At 38.8% G+C, this 20,791-nt stretch overlaps 1 protein-coding gene across 2 annotated transcripts in view; it reads left to right on the plus strand.

Moving 5' to 3' along the window:
• LOC131344723 (NLR family CARD domain-containing protein 3-like) overlaps positions 1 to 13,439 on the plus strand; it is a 30,399-nt gene extending 16,960 nt beyond the window's left edge. Inside the window, exons 13-15 of one of the 2 annotated variants that reach the window (XR_009203371.1) lie at positions 7,625 to 7,798; positions 8,092 to 8,865; positions 9,961 to 10,095. Coding sequence is in view for 1 of the 2 variants with exons in the window: in XM_058377184.1 (XP_058233167.1) it covers positions 7,625 to 7,798; positions 9,961 to 10,116; positions 10,291 to 10,297 (337 nt within the window). In the remaining variant the exon portion in view is untranslated. Of the gene's footprint in view, positions 1 to 7,624; positions 7,799 to 8,091; positions 8,866 to 9,960; positions 10,117 to 10,290 lie in introns of those variants that run through there. The other variant, XM_058377184.1, reaches the window with a different exon arrangement.
• The last annotated feature ends 7,352 nt before the right edge of the window (positions 13,440 to 20,791 follow it).

Here is a 20,791-nt window from a genome sequence, read left to right on the forward strand (position 1 = left end):
CTCTTTGGAAGTTGTTCTGGGCTCTTTGCTTACCATTCATGTTATCTGTCTCCTAAATTTGTCAAGTTGTCTCTTGCAGCCATGTCCAGGGAGGTTTGCTACAGTCCTGTGGACCTTAAACTTATGAAAAATATGTGCAACTCTAGTCACAAGAACACCATGCTGCTTGGAGATGGTCTTATAGCCTTTACATTTAACATGGTTGTCTATAATTTTCCTTCTAATCTCCTGAGACAACTCTCTCATTAGCTTTCTGTGGTCAATGTTCAGTGTCATGCACATCATGATTCCAAACAGCACAGTGACTGCTTTTCACCTTTTAAATAGGCAGTCTCCTTGATTAGAATTTTTGAAGACATCTGTGATGCTAATTCACACTTTTTTTTTTAACTTGTCCCTATGGTCAAATTATTTTTAGTCTTTTCTAGGGTTACCATGATTTTTGTCCAGGCCAGTTTCATTAGTTTTTTTAATGCATCTGCAAATTTAATTCAATTCAATTTTATTTGTATAGCACTTTTAACAAAGAGCATTGCCTCAAAGCAGCTTTACATGAGAAACAACATAAGAAAACAACAAACAGACAAACAGTCCTAGATGTTATCCCAAGTGAGCAAGCCTGAGGTGACTGAGGTGACTGTGGCAAGGAAAAACTCCCTTAGATGGTAAGAGGAAGAAACCTTGAGAGGAACCAAACTCAAAAGGGAACCCATCCTCATTTGGGTGACGCCGATACAGCATGTGTATAGTGTTATGTAAATCAATAAGGAGGTTGTTGTCCACAGCGCTGCTTGAATACCCCAATCCTCACAAGCAGAACCCGGCTGGAGCTGGTCCATCTCCGGATGCCACTGGAACCGGCACAGTCTCTGTATGCCTCGGGATGGGTAGAAGGGAAACGATGGAACAGCATTAGCATAGCTGCTGTTCATAATATTAGCAGCACTAGCTGAATGTGCATTTAATCAGATGTACTGGAGCACAAGGTTATAGGAAGTGTTAGATGTATGCCAGGCTAAAGAGATAAGTCTTTAGTCTACATTTAAACTAGGAGACTGTGTCTGAGCCCCGAACACTGTCAGGAAGACTATTTCAAAGTTTTGGAGCTAAATACGAAAATGCTCTACCTCCTTTTGTGGACTTTGATATATTGGGAACTACTAGAAGTCCGGAATTTTGCGATCTTAAGGAGCGTGGTGGATTGTAACGTGTTAGAAGATTGGAGAGATAGGTGGGAGCTAACCCAATTAGAGCCTTATGTAAGCCTTATGTAAGTAGAGCTACTTTATAGTCAATTCTAAACTTAACAGGTAGCCAGTGCAGTGTTGATAATATTGGGGTTATATGATCAAATTTTCTTGATTTGGTAAGAACTTTGGCGGCTGCATTCTGGACTAACTGTAGCTTGTTTATTGAAGATGCAGGACAACCACCTAGTAATGCATTACAGTAGTCCAGTCTGGAGGTCAGGAATGCATGAACTAGTTTTTCTGCATCAGATACAGATAAAATGTTCCTAAGCTTGGCAATATTTCTAAGATGGAAGAAGGCTGTTTTTGTGATATTGGAAATATGATTTTCAAAGGATAAGTTGCTGTCTAATATTACACCCAGATCTTTCACTGTTGAGCTAGTAGCAACAGTACATCCTTCTAGGTGCAAGCTGAATTGCGAGAGCTTCTGTGTACTAGTTTTTGGGCCAATAAGTAATATCTCTGTCTTATCAGAATTTAATAATCTATTTATCATTTAATAATTATATTAAATATTAATTATAATAATTATTTAATAATTATTGGTCATCCAATCTCTAATATCTTTAACACACTCAGTTAGTCTAGACAAATTACATATTTCATCTGGTTTTGATGAAATATATAGCTGGGTATCATCGGCATAACAATGGAAACTAATCCCATGCCTTCTAATGATGTCACCCAATGGAAGCATGTATACTGAGAAAAGCAGAGGTCCTAAAACTGACCCCGTATTTCACTGGCACTACACTGGACAGTTCTCCATTTAAATCTACAAGGTGGTATCGATCAGACAGGTAGGATCTAAACCATTTTAATGCCTGTCCCTGCATACCTATGTGATTTTGTAAGCGATCTATGAGAATATTATGATCTATAGCAGGGGTGTCCAATCTTATCCGCAAAGGGCCGGTGTGGGTGCGGGTTTTCATTCCAACTAAGCAGAAGCCACACCTGAGTCTACTGAGAGCCAAGATCTACTGATTAGCCAGTTGGAATCAGGTGTAGCTTCTGCTTGGTTGTTAATAGTTAATAATATTAAGAAGAGGCTCTGCATCTGCATGTATCACTTCTTTCAGCAGTCTAGTTGGAATTGGATCTAGCAAATGCGTTGTTGATTTAGCCGTGATGATAGCACTTCCTGCCCTATGGTGGTAAAGCATTGTAGCTTTAAGTGTGGAGCTATAGGCTGGTCTGGATCACTGGATGCCGTCAGTGGTTGAACATCCAATATTTTGTTCCTGATACTACCAATTTTTTAGTGAAGAAATTCATAAAGTCCTCACTACTAAACTGTGTTGAAATACTATCTCCAGAAATCTGATGCTTTGTTAGTTTAGCCACTGTACTAAATAAGAATCTGGGATTGTTCTGATTTATTTTTTATCAGATTGCTCAGCCCTAGCAGCTTTTAGAGCCTGTCTATAGTTAGACAGACTGTCTTTATACGCGATTCTAAAAACTTCTAATTTGGTTTTTTTCCACTTTGGCTCGAGGTTATGGGTTGCTCTCTTGAGGGCGTGAATATGACTATTGTACCATGGTGCAGGTGTTTTATCTCTGACCTTTTTTAGTCGGATGAGGGCAACAGTGTCTAGTGTGCTGGTAAAAATAGTGCCTATGCTGTTGGTTACTTCATCTGGATCATCTGCATTTAGGAGTCTAGTAAGACGTTGAGACAGATCTGGCAGATTGTTTCTAAATCTGTCTTTAGTGGTCGGAGTTATAGTTCTACCAAGTTTATAACGTGGAGAGACATGTCTAGTATGTTCTACAGGTAGAGTGTACACTAAGAGGTGATGGTCTGTGATATCAACGCTTTGAGGTAGAAAGGTTATATCAGAAATATCAGTCCCATGTGATATAACTAAGTCTAGTGTATGATTAAAACGATGAGCTGGTCTATTAATGTTTTGCTTAACCCCAAAGGAATTTAGTAGATCTATAAATGCGAGTCCTAACGCATCGTTAGCATCATCTACATGAATGTTAAAGTCTCCTACAATTAACACTTTGTCAGAACTGATTAAAAGATCTGAGAGTAAATGTGAAAACTCATTAATAAAAACACCGTAGGCCCCCGGGGGTCTATACAACATACAACTCGCGATTCCCAATGTCGTAGTTTTGCTCCGCCAGGGTTAGCTTTTTGGAATAAAAGGCGCATGGACGGAGTGCCAAGGGTTTACCTCCTCGTTTGGATAGCACTGCTCCCACTCCCAGAGCTGAGGCATCTACTTCTAATACAAAGGGTTGGTTGGGATCGGGATGTAGTAGAGTAGGAGTGGAGCAGAAGGCAGCTTTCAGCAGTTGGAAGGCTTCGACCGCGGGACATGTCCATTTTAGTGTCTGTGGTTGTCCTCGTAATAATGCGGTGAGGGGTGCAGTGTGCATACTGTAATTTCAAATGAAACGACGGTAAAAATTTGCAAACCCTAGGAAGTGCTGTAGCTCCTTAACAGTTTGTGGTTGTGGCCAGTTCTTCACCGCTGCAACTTTTGACTGGTACATCCTGATACCTGTCAAGTAAATGATGTAACCCAGGAACTGAACGACTGTCTGGTGGAACTTGCAGTTCTCAAGCTAGAGGAAGAGATGGTGACGTCGGAGGTGCTCGAGTACCTCCCAGACATGGTGAACGTGCTCCGACCGGCTTAGGGAATAAATCAGAATATTGTTGATATACACGATAACGAACTGGTGGAGCATGTCACGGAAGATTTCGTTCATAAAATTTTGAAATACTGCAAGTATTATAGGGGCAAGGGGTAAGCGAATTTCACCGTCTGAGCATTCAGGTTCCAGTGATCAATACACGGTCGAAGGCCGCCATCCTTTTTCCCCCACAAAGAAGAAGCTGGATGCTGCCAGAGAGGCAGAAGGACGGATGAACCCTTGGCGAAGCGCCTCCTTGATGTACTCGTTCATGGCCTTATGTTCCGGGACAGACAGCGGGTATATGCGCCCCTTGGGAATCTTGGGGTCAGGCAGGAGATCCACTGCACAATCCCAGGATTGATGTGGGGGAAGCTTAGTGGCTGCGGCTTTGCTGAACACATCGGCGTATGCTCGATACTCAGATGGAAGGTCCACCTCAGTGCAAGTTGGAGGGCTCTCGATGTTCGTCAATCCCAGGAGAACAGGTTTAGGTGTTGGGGTCGGAAGTGCATGGAGACAAGAGTTGAGGCAGTAATCGCTCCACTGCTTGATATGCCCAGTACTCCAGCGAATGGTGGGTTGATGCCGCGCTAGCCATGGGCGTCCTAGGACAATGTCCACCCTGGCCTCCTCCAACACGAACAGGGAGAGCATCTCCTCATGCATGCAGCTGATGCGCAATCTTAGCTCCGTCGTTATACACTATACCAGTCTGTGGCCCAGCGGTTTTCCCTGGATGGTCGCGTTGGGCTCCTTCGCCGTGGGATGTGGCCTTCGGTAAGGATACGGGAGGAAATGAAGTTTCCCGACGCACCCGAGTCGAATAATACACTGACAGGGTGAGAATGGGAGTCAAACATTAATGTGGCATCATGGTAACATCGAGTACTGAGTACAGAGCTGAGGTGGATGGTACTCACCACCGGGCGTGGAAGACAGACTGGACAGGTGGAGATGGAGTGACCGGATTCTCCACAGTACAGGCAGAGACCCTGTTGGAGCCGGTGCTGACGTTCCTTCACGGACAGATGGTATTCGTCAGTCTGCATAGGCTCTGGAGTGGAGAAATCCTCGCGGGATGAGGTATCGGAGCAGGTGTTCCCCGTAACGGCGACCGCGACGAGGTGTTGGGACATGGTCTGCGCCTTCATCATGAAGGACTCCAGGCTGGCCGTGTCATCATAGATCGCCATCTGCCATCGGATCTCGGGCTGTAAACCCCACCGGTAAGCCGCGAGCAGCGCTGCCTCATTCCAGCCACTTGATGCCACCAGCGTGCGGAAGTGCAGCGTGTACTCGTGGACGGTGTTCCTTCCTTGCCGCAGAGTAAACAGCTCATCATGCATCGAGAGGGCGGAGGCGCTCCCTCCGAAGACCGAATACTGGGTTCTCAGATGTCCATAACGCCTCCACCCAGCATCAGGCCTCACTGGACAGCAGCGATAGGATGAAGGTGATCTTCGCGTGGTCATCGGGGAACTGCTGGGGAACCACATCAAAATACAAGTGTCATTGCATAACAAATCCGGCGCATTCTGATACCTCACCCGAGAACTGAGCAGGTTTGGCCATGGGACAGGCCGGGGGTACCGTCATGGACAGTATGGTCCACTCTAGCGAGGTCACCAGTGCAGCCACCGGATCAGGTGTAGGAGGCGGTCTGGGTTGAGGCTGCTGCTGATCAGGATTGGGCGGCGCACCATCGTGCTGGCCTTCCATCTCGCAGGTAGGACTTTGTTTGTAGTTTTGGGGCGAGTATTCCTGTAACAGTGGGACTCAGGAGGCAGAGAGAGAATCCAAGACGTCACTTTAATAACAAATGCAGCAGGCAAAACAAAACTTAGGCTCAGGTAAATGGTTAGGCCGGCAAACGTAACTTATGCAACAGGTGGTGCAGGCAAGCAGGCAGACAGAAAAGAAACACACACATAGCAGTCTAAACAGTCTTAATACTCGCCGCTGTCCTCTGCGAGTAAGCGCTTTAAATAAGCGCTGTGAGATAGAGTGCAGGTGGAGATAATTAAAAGTCTGGTGATTGGGAGCGCGGTTGAGGTTGGCGTGCCCATGACAGTATACCATAAAACGCTGTAAAGACAATAATCAACAAAGCGCAACAAAGTGCAACAAAGCGCAACATTAGATGTTGCAATACTATAACAGTGCTGGTTGTCTTTAACTATAACATTTTAACAGTGCAGCATGCTTATGAAAATCCAGTATATTAACACAGCTCCCTCACAGTGTTGCACAGCCCTCTTGCAGAATACCGTGGTTCCCTTGAAGTGTAGCCCAGCCTGATTCACAAGATCTAATCCATGGGTCTAATCCAGGGTTCTCCAACACATCACTCATGACCCATTTCTGAGTAGCTTGCCTGAAGTTTCATAGAATATGTACAAAACTGATAAAATCAAATTAACTTAATAAACCTGTTTAAATTTTTATCCCAATCAAACTTACAGATGTCCCACCCCTTTCCAGTGTTGTGCTGAAATCTGACTCCCCAGTCAAATCATACTGCACCACGCATGCTCGCACATCACGCAGTTTAATCCAGCCCTTTATCAACTGATTTCACACAAAGCTAGCACCAAGACTGTACATGGAAGCATTACATAAACTTAAATCCATAAGCACAAATTGAAGTAGTTTGGATAAAGGATAAAGAAAACACATGGCAGATCTTTTTATCTTGGAAGCTGTTGGGGATTTGACAGCATTAGAAATAAAGCTACGATGCTGCCAAAGTAAAAGCGGACAATGAATCTTTCCTGCTGCACGAAGATGCAGGATGATGAGTGTGCTGTAGACATTTCTTATGCAGCTAGTGTTTCAGAGTAAAGTACTCTTTAATATTTCCCATTGAACATGCATATGAATGCCATAAATATACTATTCTTTAATCCCATGAAGTCCAGTACAATGTTAGGTCCCTGTTTTCGAAATTAATGTTACCTTCAGTAACAAAGGTGTTTCATTTTTTACAATAAGACTTTTACAGTCTTGGTGAGGCTATCAGGGTATGTACCAGGGGGCTGTCAGTAAAAAATTTGCTGATAAATAACAGAATCTATATGAATAAACAAAATACAAAAGTGTAGCTCTTCATTTTGTCAAAGTAGCTCTGAGAGGAAAAAAGTTTGGACAGCCCTGGTGCACTGTGGCGCTACTGCAGTGTAGCATGACTGTCTTCCAGAGGCAGTGAAAACCAAAATCAAGTAATCACAAAATTGCACAGTGGGTTACCTGAGAATAAGTAGCAATAGAGGGAAAACAGTCATAAAACCTGTGGCAGTAGATACAGAGAAGAAACAGACCTGGTGTGAATCATCAGCCAGACGCTCAGAGAAGATTCACATTGACACATGGAAACAAACTGGACAACTGAATGCAACGATAAAATGCAACTCATTTTAATCTTCAATCTAAAACTGTTACTCGTAAACCTAAATGTATCAGAATGGTTTCAACTTTTTAAAAAAAGGTTTAGGAGAAAGGGGTATTTGGTACATTTGGCTTCCTGTACACAATCATTCACAAACACAACAACTGGAATTTGTTTTTTAGTTCCTGCTCTCATATAATACATAAGTAAGATTCCTGTTTTATAGTTAAAGACTGCAGTGACTCTTTAATGTAAAAGTTCCTGCTGAATTGATCTGTGTGTCCTGAACTGAGAGAGTGAAGAGTGTGTCATTGTCTCTCTGCAGGTTGTGTAATTGTGAAATCTCAGATGAAGACTGTGCTGCTCTGACTTCAGCTCTGAGATCAAACCCCTCACACCTGAGAGATCTGGATCTGTCTTGGAATAGACTCACAGACTCAGGAGTGAAGAGTCTTTCTGCTGTACTGGAGAATCGTCACTGTAAACTGGAGACACTGAGGTAATATCAACTCTCTGGAGAGTCACATGACCTGCTCTTTAGTAAATCAAGGTTGTAGTAGGCCGAGTTTATAGATCCATGCATTTGTCCAGTGTTTGATCAGAATGCAGAAGTGTACTGACTCCACACTGACATGTCCAGTTTCTCAGTGTCCATAACACAGAGTATTTAATCCAGTGGCATGTGTGGAAACAGAGAAGACAGTAAAAAGTGCTAAAAACCAGTAACAGTGTCAGACAGAAGAGTCTTTCATACCACTGATGTCCATTTCCTGAGTTGAAATTTTCTCCTAGGTGACAGCACATTCAGCTTCTCTTTCTAAGAACTCTGGCGGCTGGATTCTGGACTAACTGTAACTTTACTGAAGATGCAGGACGAACACCTAGTAATGCATTACAATAGTCCAGTCTGAAGGTCATGAAAATATGAACTAGCTTTTCTGCATGATATACAGATAAAATGTTTCTAAGCTTGGCAAGATATCTAAGGTACAAGAATGCTATTTTTATAATATTGTAAATATGATTTATAAAAATATTATGATATTTTAAAATAATATCTCTGTCTTAACAGATTTTAGTAATAGAAAATGATCAATCATCCAATCTTTTATATCATTTACACACTCAGTTAATCTGGACAATTTAGATATTTCATCTGGTTTTGATGAGCGATATAACTGGGTATCGTCAGCATAACAATGGAAACTAATCCCATGTCTTCTAATGATGTTACCCAAGGGAAGCACATATATTGAGAAAAGCAGAGGTCCTAAAACTGATCCTTGTGGGAACCCATATTTCACTGCCATTACAAAGGATATTTCTCCATTTAAATCTAATCTGTGGTATTCAGAGACAAGCACATACATTATGTCTGTCTAGCATTCAGATGTTGGTCTTATCTGCTTTCCAGTAAATAGTATGCTTTTTTAATAAGGTGTGTATTAAATTGGATCTTTTATCATCATTATTCTTCCTCAGACAGATGGCTACAGTGATTATATTCACAACAAAGCTATTTGTTGTTCTCCAGACACTTGTCAGTGATACCTGAATGATACAAAAGTATGTTATGTGACAGTTTTTTTTGCATTAATGACATTTTCTCAACAAGGACTGTTACCAAACTATTTGTTCACATTTAAATTCTTAATATAGACTTAAAAAAGGTGGACTCTTTTTTACATTTTTATCTATAATTTGCATTTCCATCAGCTATATCAGTGAACATTTTAATGTACTAGATCTTTTCTTTTAGATGGTAGCTAGTGAAATATTCCTCCACTTGAAACATCTTAGTCTTTCGGGACTGGTGAACAGTGTAGCTGCTGTCATCATGATAACATTTAAAAATTCCATGGAAGTTTCAACTCAGATATTAACAAATATAAAAACCTGCATATGAAAAGACATGACATGTTTCACTGCTGGGTTTTTACAGTCAAATCATTCTCATAGAATTGGCACACACACACACACAATAAATAGAATTTGTTATTTATTGATCTTGTATTATTCTTGATAATATTTTGTATTCCATAGTGATTAAATGACCTGCTCCTCAGTAAGACACATTATCTAATAGTGAGACTGAAGCAGAGGTTTTAGGTTCAGCATCAAATATCCTGAGGAGGAACATGGAAAATATCCTTCAGTTCACAGATGTTTTTCCTGATCTGATCAGTGTTTATGTATTCAGTGTGTGTAGAAGTATAAACAGTTCATGGCCATCACAGCACAAGCATCACTGTTTAATGGTAGAGCGAGCGAACACACGTGTGTGTCAGACAATAAGTCGACTCGTGAACAGCATGAGACGTCGTTGTCAAGCTGTAATTGATGGTCAAGTCAAAATTATTGACACAAATTATTGAGACATTGAGATTTTTTGTTGTGGTATACCCACCACTGTTGTTGGCTTTTGTTTCAATAAATTTTTTGAGATGAGGAAATCACCATTGCAGCTTCTACTTTAATGCCCTACTTTCATGATATAATATCACTGTAGCGTGAACTTTTTACATTTTCCATAAATTTCACCCAAAAGCCAAATATCCTTAACTTTTTGTGAGTAGTGTATATTCCAGATATAAAAGTGCAGTAATCCATTCAAGTTATATAAACTGAGAGAGTGAAGAGTGTGTCATTGTCTCTCTGTAGGTTGCGTTATTGTGAAATCTCAGATGAAGGCTGTGCTGCTCTGGCTTCAGCTCTGAGATCAAACCCCTCACACCTGAGAGAACTGGATCTGTCTGGGAATAAACTCAGAGACTTAGAAAAGAATCAGCTCTTCAGTCTTAAACTACAGAACTTGAGGTGATTTTACAAGTATTTCCAATAAAACAAAAATAAAATATACAAATGTTTATACTTATTTGATACTTATTGTTTAGTGAAGATAAAGTTTCAGTAACCTGGTCCTATTTCTATAAACAGCAACTGATTTTAAACTGGTTCATAATCAGTGGATTTTTTTTTTTTTACTTTTAGGATGTAAAGAATTTATCTGAACCAGTCTGGCCTTTTCCCTCTGATCTTTCTCATCAGCAAGGATTTTCAAACCACAGAACTGTGTCTCATTCAGAGGGTGTTTTGTTTTTCACACCATTCTGTGTAAACTCTGGAGGAGATCAGCAGTTTCTGGAAAACTCTAACCAGCTCATCTGGCAGCAAAAAACATGCCACAGTTAGTCACAGAGATCAGACTTTTTCTTCATTCTGATGTTTGATGTAAGCATTAACTTAAGCTCTTGACATGTATCTGTATTTATACATTGTGTTGCTGGCATCTGATTGGCTGATTATAAGCAGGTGTACAGGTGTTCCTAATAATGTGGATAGTTAGTGTATATTTTTGTATGTGCCTCAAAGTTTAATTTTTTTTTCTTTTAGATAAGCACTTTAACAAAGTGCACAATGTTAACACTACTGTGCTCTAACTACATAACAAAAAAATAGCTAGACTTTCTGACAGAATGCAGTGAGATTTTCTGTACACACAAAGACTATTATAACTACTATAGTAACCATAAGCTATAAATTGCTCACTTCTATTTTCTTCTAACTATTTTGCTTCAGTAGAGTAATTCACAGTGGTGCAGCATGTAGTATTGGTACCTTACAGCACCAGGTTTCTGGGTTTAATCCTGAACTTGGTTTAATAGTTTCACATGCTGCTGTGGGTTTCCTTTGGGTTCTCTGATTTTTCTCCCACTGTCCAAAACATACAGCTAGGTAGAGTGTCTATGCTAACTCCAGTAAACCTGTTCCTGTCTCATGGTGTATTGTTTCTGACCCTCTAACACCATATGGACATACACTACTGAAGGCTTTGTCACAGGCTTCACCTCACACATGAGCACAGCCAAATAACCCAACCTGAAGATCTTACCCTGGATCCTGGGGCTGTGAGGGAAAAATACTACCTGCTGCACTCCCCTGTTACAGTATAATGCTACAAGTACAGTTTATTATTATTAGTAGTAGTAGTATTAATAATAATAATAATAATAATAAATAATAATAATAATAATATCAGCCTTATAACATTAACTATTGGTTAATACTTTCTTTATATTATATAAACACTTGATTAGTAAAAACTTAAAAAGCAATGCTTAATAAATTATACTACTGACATTGAATAATTGTTTGTTTTTTAATCTGGGTTGTTAAGCTGGTAAAGATTGATATTAAATTGGTGCTGTTTATAAAAACCTATTGAGCTGCTCTTTTGGTGTTATGGTCTATCAGTCTGAAATGAGCATTCTGTAGTAGAACGGGAATTTTGCATTTCCAGAAGAAAATGCGTGTGATTGCGAAAAGCAAAGCAATATGTTCTTAAACTATTGCAATACATTGTCAAATAGTATATACAAGCTAAAGTCACAGTTTAAGGTAGTATGTGGCTGTAGAGTAAGAATTCAAGCTGTAGGAACAGTTTAAAGATGATACAAACTTTAAAAAAAAAAAAAAAGACACACACACAGTAGCGGTCTGAAGTCCGTGAAAAATATGTTTAAAAATCCATATAAAAAACTATAATACTTATCAGCATGAAAAGTAATAGTACATCTAAGCAGCATGTTAGCGTTGGAAGCATGTTTCTACCTATTACCGTTTAAGCGATATGCTGCTTAAACTATTGCAAGACATTCTGAAATAATACATAAATACAACTCCGAGCGGGTCTCGGACCCGGGTCTCCACCATGGGAGGCGAACGCGCTAACAAAGTACCACAACAGATGAAAAGCTTCACTGGCAAGTTAACTTATAAAGATGAGGTTTACATCACAGCACGTAATGCACTCAGTTACAAATATAAAAGCTACACATGCTTAAGCTATTGCAAGACATTCTCAAATAATAAATACAAACTAAAGTCACAGTTAAAATATGAAGTTTAAACGAACTAGTGCGCGCGCTGGGAACAGTTTAAAGACGATGCGTCCAACCTCCTCCCTCACTCTAGCTGACGTCACACACACACACACACACACGCACACAGTAGCGGTCTGAAGTCCGTGATGCATTTAACAATGCATATAAAATAAACTATAATACTTATCAGCATGAAACGTAATAGCATTTTAGCGTTGGAACCATGTTTCTAGCGTGTGCAGGAAGTGAAGTCCGTAAAAATTAATATAAAATAAACTATAATACTTATCAGCATGAAAAGCATTAGCACACTTAAGCACGGGCGCGCTAACAAATAAGCTAAAGTGCAGCTTATAACACTACTGAGATCAGTGGAGTAAAGGGAGTGAAAGCAAGGTGACTTATAAGCAAGTTGAAACATGCTTTATACAACTCGCTACACGGCACCTAGCGCAAGCCTCCGTTACATATATAAAAACTATACATGCTTAAACTATTGCAAAAAATTGTCGAATAATAAACACAAAATAAAGTTGAAGTCTAAACGAACCAGCGTGTGTGTTCTGCTTAAATGTCAGTTTAAAGACGATACGACTTAAAAAAAAAAAAAAAAAAAACCTCTTCATTCTTTAGTTTCGACACTTTAGCTGACGTCTCTCTCACACACACACTAGTGATGGGAAGTTCGGCTCATTTTACGGATTCGGTTCTTTGAATCTCGTTCAGCAAAATGAACGAATCTTTTTTCGAGTCATTTCGTTCATTTCGTTCACTCCAGCAGAATGTAATTAAAATGTTCCATGTTAATTCCCTAACACATCTACTCACGCACATATGGATCACATTTCGAATAAGAAAGAACTGTCATATTATAAGTAATATCTTACCTGTGTCTTGAGGCTATGCAGTCTGTTACTTCATCACCTCACCTCCGGATTTTTTGGGTCCAATTCGTTCGTTCTTTTGTCACGTAACATCCTAAACTAAGCTCTGCCGTCTCCTCTATACCCAACAGAATGATTCATCTCACGCGCCTTCGGTTCGAGTCAGTTTGTTCATCACGTGACAGCCCCGTATGGCACCGCAGTCTGAGCCGGAAACAGAAAGATTAGTTTACATAAGTCTTTGGATTCATGTTGTTCGTTCCTGTAATGTGACTGCTTCCCGTCTCAGTATCTTATGACAAATACAATATTACATTAATATTATTGACTTTATAAGGTATTAAATTATAAAACTATAAGATATCATAAAATTATCAAAATATTTGTGCAATAAAAAATTTCTGAAAAATAATAATTCTGTCAGTCTCCTTTTTTATTGTTTAATATTTCTTGAGTATATGTGTGGTGTGTGAGGGTTTTTTTAAAAAAAATAAATAAATAAATCCACATTTTACTTGGAAATGCTAATTTGCCTGTTCTGTCTTTATCTGTAAACAAATACTACTTATTAAAATAAACTACACCTGCAAACACAAAGTACCTATTGTTGTTTATTTTGCCACCAGTTGTGCATTTGCTGGTATAATACTGATAACTCATAAACTCATAAATGACACAGGGGCATAACAGAAAAGTTATATTATTAAATAACTGCATATGGATTAAAAACAACACTCAGATTTATGCATGAATTTATACATTTCTATTTTCTACACTGCAGGGTTAGCTGATGTTTATTCAGATAAATAATACAAAGAATAAATAAACAGTAAGTTAATAAATAAAATAAAATAAAATAAAAAGTAAGTAGATAAATAAGAAAGAAAGAAAGCAAGAATGATTTTCCCTAATGAAGTTTAAAGCATTAACCAACTCTTTATTAAAACATTTAGTGTAATGGAAAAGAACCATAATGACAGATATTCACACATTTATAGTCTGTAGGAAATAAAAAGCTATAATGCATCACATAACAGTAAGAGTAAAAAAACTGTAAGGATGTTTGAGAATGAACTCATTTCTGTATCCAATAAAGCGGTCATGTCATGTTACAAACCCGAAGACTCGATAGACGAACTAATCTTTTCTGTTTCCGGCTCAGACTGCATTGCCTTAGCATACGGGGCTGTCACATGATGAACGAATGAATCGAACCCGAGGACTCGAAAGGTGAATGAATCTTTTCTGTTTACTGATCGTCTTATGCGATGTTGCGCATGCGCAGTCAACACAAAATGAACGAAACACTCCCTGAGACGACTCGATGTTCTCGAGTCATGGGAAAGATTCGTTCAAAATGAACGAATCATTCGTGAACGACACATCACTAACACACACACACACACACACACACACACAGTAGCGGTCTGAAGTCCGTGAAAAATACATTTAAAAATCCATGTAAAAAAACTATAATACTTATCAGCATGAAAAGTAATAGTACACCTAAGCAGCATTTTAGCGTTGGAAGCATGTTTCTAGCTATTACCGTTTAAGCGATATGCTGCTTAAACTATTGCAAGAAATTCTGAAATAATATATAAATACAGCCCCGAGCGGGTCTCCCGCAACGGAGGTGGGCGCTCTACCAAAGTGCCAGAAGCAAGCAATGGTTGCTTGCGAGTTAACTTATTATAGCATGGGAGGCGGGCGCTCTAACAAATACGTTAAACTGCAGACGTCACACACACACACACACATACACCCACACACTAGCGTATAGTATAGTTTGAAGTCTGTGAAAAATGCATGTAAACATTCATATAAAATAAACGATAATACTTATCAGCATGAAAAGTAATAGCATACTTGAGCATATGTGAATGATTTAGTGAATGAAGCAAATAAATTGTTATTAAAAGATTTATTAAACATGAAAATGTTAGGAATATGACAATAAACTTAAAAGTCACACAGACAAGACATAAATTGTATGATGAAAGATATTGTAGTGCAGTTTACAGGCTACTTACTGTAGATATAAATAATGCACTAAAACAAAATGAATAGACAAATTCAAATGAAGTAAAACAGATTATTAAGCTTTGAAAGGCAAAAGCTAATGTGGGAAATTTCTGAAACTTATACTTGTCTTATACCTAATCATTAAGTACGTTTGATTTTAATTAGTAAGGGAAGGTTAATGCTAAGTTTAATTCTAATTTTAATAATTTTGAATACTTTCTTTTAATCCTTAAGATAGATCCGAGTCAGGTTTAATCATTAAGACATGAACAATGAGATTAGATAAATTGTTTAATCATAGATAATGAGTAAGGATAAATTGGTTAATCATTAGATTCATTCAGTTATGTTTAATCATATGATGATTTTCATTTTGGTAATCAGTACTTACTTTCATTGTTAATCACAGACATGTTGCCTATCTAATTAGTGTCTCTAATTTATTGATTATTTGATAATAATCATAGTTATTTGATTACTTGGTTATCTAATAATTCTTTCACTATTAAGCACCTGCCATAATCATTAGTCAATGGGTAAGCTTATGATAAAATTAGCACAAACGTAGACGTAGAAGTTATAGGACAAAAAATAAAATAAAATCATAAAAATAGAGATGAGCAAAACTGGCTGAATCATCGTTAGTGGGTTATTATTCTCGAACTTTCTGGCTTTGGCATAAACATCACAAGGACATAGGCTAGCACATCGTACCATATCACGGTGTTGGCTCCACTGAGAAAACATGTTGACGAAGTTCAGAATCCTTGGGCTTAAGGGCGAGAACACCATAACAGTCTTATTTGACCCAATTCTGACTTGAGTGTTTATTCTAGAAAAAATTAAAGTTAAAACTATCCTTATATAATGTACAGGTGTTATATCACGTCTTATTATCTTTTGAAAATAAAAAGTAGCTTACCGTAGCAAGTGGAAAGTTGGTAAAACTCCTTGTGGCATAAGTCCTTTGGAATAGTCTTCCTGACAGTGTTCGGGGCTCAGACACAGTCTCCCAGTTTAAATGTAGACTAAAGACTTATCTCTTTAGCCAGGCATACATCTAACACTTCCTATAACCTTGTGCCCAAGTACATCTGATTAAATGCACATTCAGCTAGTACTGCTAATATTATGAACAGCAGCTACGCTAATGCTGTTCCATTGTTTCCCTTCTTCTACCCATCCCGAGGCATACAGAGACTGTGCCGGCTCCAGTGGCATCCGGAGATGGACCAGCTCCAGCCGGGTTCTGCTGTGAGGATTGGGATATTCAAGCAGCGCTGTGGACAACAACCTTCTTATTGATTTACATAACACTATACAGAACAGAGAAGAGTGTAGATGTATACCTATCTTTTGTCCTGAGAGATGGTGGAACAATCCAGCAGTGCTAGTAGATCGGATGGAGTGTGGTGCAGTTTGAGGAGTAATAAGGTGTTTGAGGTAAGATGGTGCTGGTCCATTCTTGGCTTTGTAGGCAAGCATCAGTGCTTTGAATCTGATGCGTGCAGCTACTGGAAGCTAGTGGAGGGAACGTAGCAGTGTGCTGGTCTGGGAGAACTTAGGCAGGTTGAAGACAAGCCGTGCAGCTGCATTTTGGATCATTTGCAGTGGACGAATTGCATTCAGAGGAAGACCTGCCAGTAAAGAGCTGCAGTGGTCCAGTCTAGGAATGGTCGAATCCTTCTGATGTTGTAAAGAAGAAACTGACATGAGCGTGTCACATTAGCAACATGGGAGGAAAAGGCCAGTTGACTGTCCATGGTTACCCCAAGGTTACAAGCAGTGGCTGAAGTAGACATCATTGAGTTATTCAGAGAGAATACAGTATTAATTAAAGAATAGTCTCAAATAAACTTTGCATAAAACAGAATAAAATGTGGAGTTGGTTAATATGTTGATGATGGACATCCTGCTAAAGCAGACATGGTAAATGTAATAATTTGTAATATGAAGCAATAAACATATTTAAATGTATACTGGAATACCTTCAGTACACTTGAAAAGTAGAAATCGGTTGCGTTTGATGTCATTTTATAAAGGGGTTTGGCCAGACTGCAAATACTGCTTGCATGTATTGTTATCCAAAGTGAATTGATTAGGCTGCAGACAAACATGGAAGTAAGAAAATCATAAAGAAATGACATTGTTAATGGTAACAGACTGATTTTTGAGAAACACATGAAAAGTACAAATATTTGTGTTTAATACAGAGTAATAATTAGCATAATATAGCAGAGAAGGCAAAGTAAAGCAACGAGAACATATAATGTAAAATATAACATATCATCATTCAATGTGTTTAGTAGTAGTTTCAGAACTAACACAACACCAATATAGCTGTGTATAGTCCAGGTGTGGTATATCTATATCTGCTGTGTTGGTCAAGTGGGGTTGAGCCGACATCACAGATATGGTTAGAATATATATTTATATTTAAGATGTATTAGGTACACATAGACCTTAATTATTATAAAACATTTGCACTTGCTAAGAAATGTCTAACTGCAGCATGTGGATATGATACAGTAGGTAGCATTATGATAGCTATAATATGTTTGTATAACACCAGAGTGTAGACATTTTTGAGTTTGTGAGATAAATATAAGATCCAGCAGTGTGTTTTTGTCTGTTGTTGCGGCACTAATTAACTGGGTATATCCTCTTGACTGAAAAAACTCCAGTATTGTTTTATCTTAACATGAGACAAAAGGTTTTCAATAAAATCACCACAGACAATGATTGGCTGATAATCTGTGATCTCTAAAGAATTCAGTAAGTTTTGTAGGTTTGAAAGGAATGATGTCATATAATAGCCTGGAGGTCTATATACAGCTGCAATTAATAGTTTTACTGGGAGTTCAACTTGCAAAACAACAAATTCAAGGTCTGTTACATTATGTACAAACTGTTTTTGTCTAGCTTGAACATGGCTTTTTGCATATATAGCAACTCCACCACAACGTTTTGTAGCTATTTGAGGAAAATTTGTATAGGAAAGATGTCTGTTGCGATGAAAAAATGTATACCCTTTCAAATTGAGTCTTTCAGAAAGAACAGAGCCATGTAAGTGAGTCTCTGTTAGGCACAGAATATCTGCAAGACACAGCTCATGGTGGCTTTTCATGTCATTTATGTGAGATGGTAACCCTTCAGTATTATGATGAACAAGGGTTAAAATGTCTTGGCTATTGACTGTTTGTAAGATGTGATGAAGTGGCATTATATCCTGAAAGCTGGCTTGTCTCATGTTTTGTAGGGCTTCAGTGATGTCTTGGTTAGCATATATTTTTTTTCTCATCCATATCTAGTAAGTACAGGCCACTCAGGGATGTCACTCTGCTGAGAGGTACATAGGCCATTCCAGGTTCAAAAATGTTCTTTAATGAAATGGCTGCAGATGTTGTTGTCATGCCTTGAACTTTATGTATTGTACATGCAAAAGCAAGTTTAATGGGAAACTGATGGCGCACCACTCCTTTCTGTTGCAGATTTTCCTCCAGTTTCTCTATATATACTAGATTGTCAGGACCTCCTGGTACTTTGTTCCGGTAGTTCCTTCCAGCATTTTCATCATCCATTTTAAGTCCCAGCACAGCAACATTCGTAACATTCGTTTTCTTCAGAAGTCACAAACCTAGCAAGTTTGCCAAAAGAAACATTTGCAAGTCCCTGTGACACATCTATATTTCTTGTGAGCATGATATGAGCTCCTTCAGCAACAGAGAGTGTGTCTGGTAACTGTTTTCTGTTACCTACAAATGGTTTAGCTTGTCTAGTCATTCTGCCAGTTTTTGTGTCCTTTTTATAGTCATCAGCATCAATTGTAATAATGCTGGAGTGAAGTTTACTCAGTGTTTGTAAGTTGTGAGTGTCAACTTGTTTGTTAGTTGCAAATACATGTAGCACATCAGGGGGACAAACTGCAGGTGTAGTAATGGTTTGTGTTAGAAACGCTCTATCGGCATCAGACAACTCATCAGATTTAGCTTTTACTTGTATTCTGTTCAACATCTCAGCAAAATCATTTTTCTGACGCATGATTTGAGTCAGTGTAATCATCTGAAAGTGTTCTTGCCATAAGTCAATCTGTGTTGGGACCTACTGGTGGTAACTGATAAAAGTCTCCAACAGCTATTACTGACAATCTTCCAAAGGGCTTTTAACTTCCATTGATCTGTTTGAGTCTTGCATCTACATATGCAAATAGTGGCTTTGAGACCATAGACACTTCATCAATAATGATGATTTCAGCATTGTATAGGTCTGATCTGACCTCATCAAGTTGGTTGCCAAGTCCTTGGTATGGGGGTTTCAGACTTCTTGGTAGCTTTAAAAGGGAATGTAGTGTTGTTCCTGAAATGTTAAATGCTGCAGTCCCAGTAAAAGCAGTTAAAAAGACGGTGTGTTTAGATATGTCAGGTTCCTCAGCATGTCTTGGGAGTTTGCAAAGTATCTTAGACGCTTCAGTGTGGATACATTTGATAAGGTGTGACTTTCCTGTTCCAGCACCACCATTTACGTAAAAGAAAAAATGTGTTGGATTTAAGCCATTTATGCGCTTTAAACACCAGTCTCGAATGGAATAAAATACAAAATCTTGCTTTTGATTTAGATTTTGGTACATTTGACGTAATACTACAGGATCCATAGCATTGAGCTCTCTGATAGGTCTGAGTTCAGATGTAGAAGTAAGCTGTCGACTGTAGTCTGGCACATTTTCCTGTTCATTTTCACCATCTAAGTCCTGTGGCTGTTGTTCTCCAATACACTCCAACCTTATGAGTTCAGATTCAGGGGCTAGGTTACACCATTCATCAACTGCATCTCTGTTCTGCTCATACTCTTGAACAGCATCTTCGATTTCTTTGCTGTGTTTCTCATATTTATTTTTGTTCTGTTTGACAATATATTTAACGAAAGTAGGATGTGGTGCACCTTGTAGCCAAACCAATCCATCATTGTGGAAAGCCTCATATGTGGGGAACGATGTCCTTTTCAGATCATTGTCTGATCGGTGAGAAAGATATAATTTCAATAATGTGGCATAAAATCGTTCAGAATTTTTTTGTTGAGATACACGGTAAAATCTTATGACAGCAAGCTTATTGTTTGTTCTTTTTTGGACATATCCCATGTTGTTAAGCAAAGACAAAACATTTCTGCATTTTGCCTGTTGGCCATAGACAATTCTGCATGTAGACGCAAAATCAGCCAAACACATATGTTCAAACTCTGGTGTTTCTGGTCTAGCTTTGTATTTTTCTGTCAAACATGTCATCCACACATTTACACAATCTGGAGTTGTTTGTTCTAGGTGAGAGAGGGGGCGACTCATTTTCAATGGGTTGTCATCTGTTGGTATGTATATGACAGCATGTGAACTCTTTTTCATATTAATGCCACATGCACGAGTCACACACTCTTGAGCACTGACCTCTCTTTTTTTTTGAATATGCCTGCATAATTTGCCTCATCTGTGATGGACTGGCGACCTGTCCAGGGTGTACCCCTGCCTTTCACCCTATGTGCGCTGGGATATGTAGGAGATAATTTTGTAAATGAGGATATATGTATGAGGTGGTGTGTTTGATGTAGTGTGAAATAATCGGGGGACAGCAGGAGTGAGTTCTCAGGTAAGGTTTATTCGTTAGGTCGTTTGAGCTTGAGAACAATATAAGGTTTAACACGGCATGTTGG

This window comes from Hemibagrus wyckioides, linkage group LG24 (genome assembly GCF_019097595.1).
Source record: "Hemibagrus wyckioides isolate EC202008001 linkage group LG24, SWU_Hwy_1.0, whole genome shotgun sequence".
NCBI classification, from domain to species: Eukaryota; Metazoa; Chordata; class Actinopteri; order Siluriformes; family Bagridae; genus Hemibagrus; species Hemibagrus wyckioides.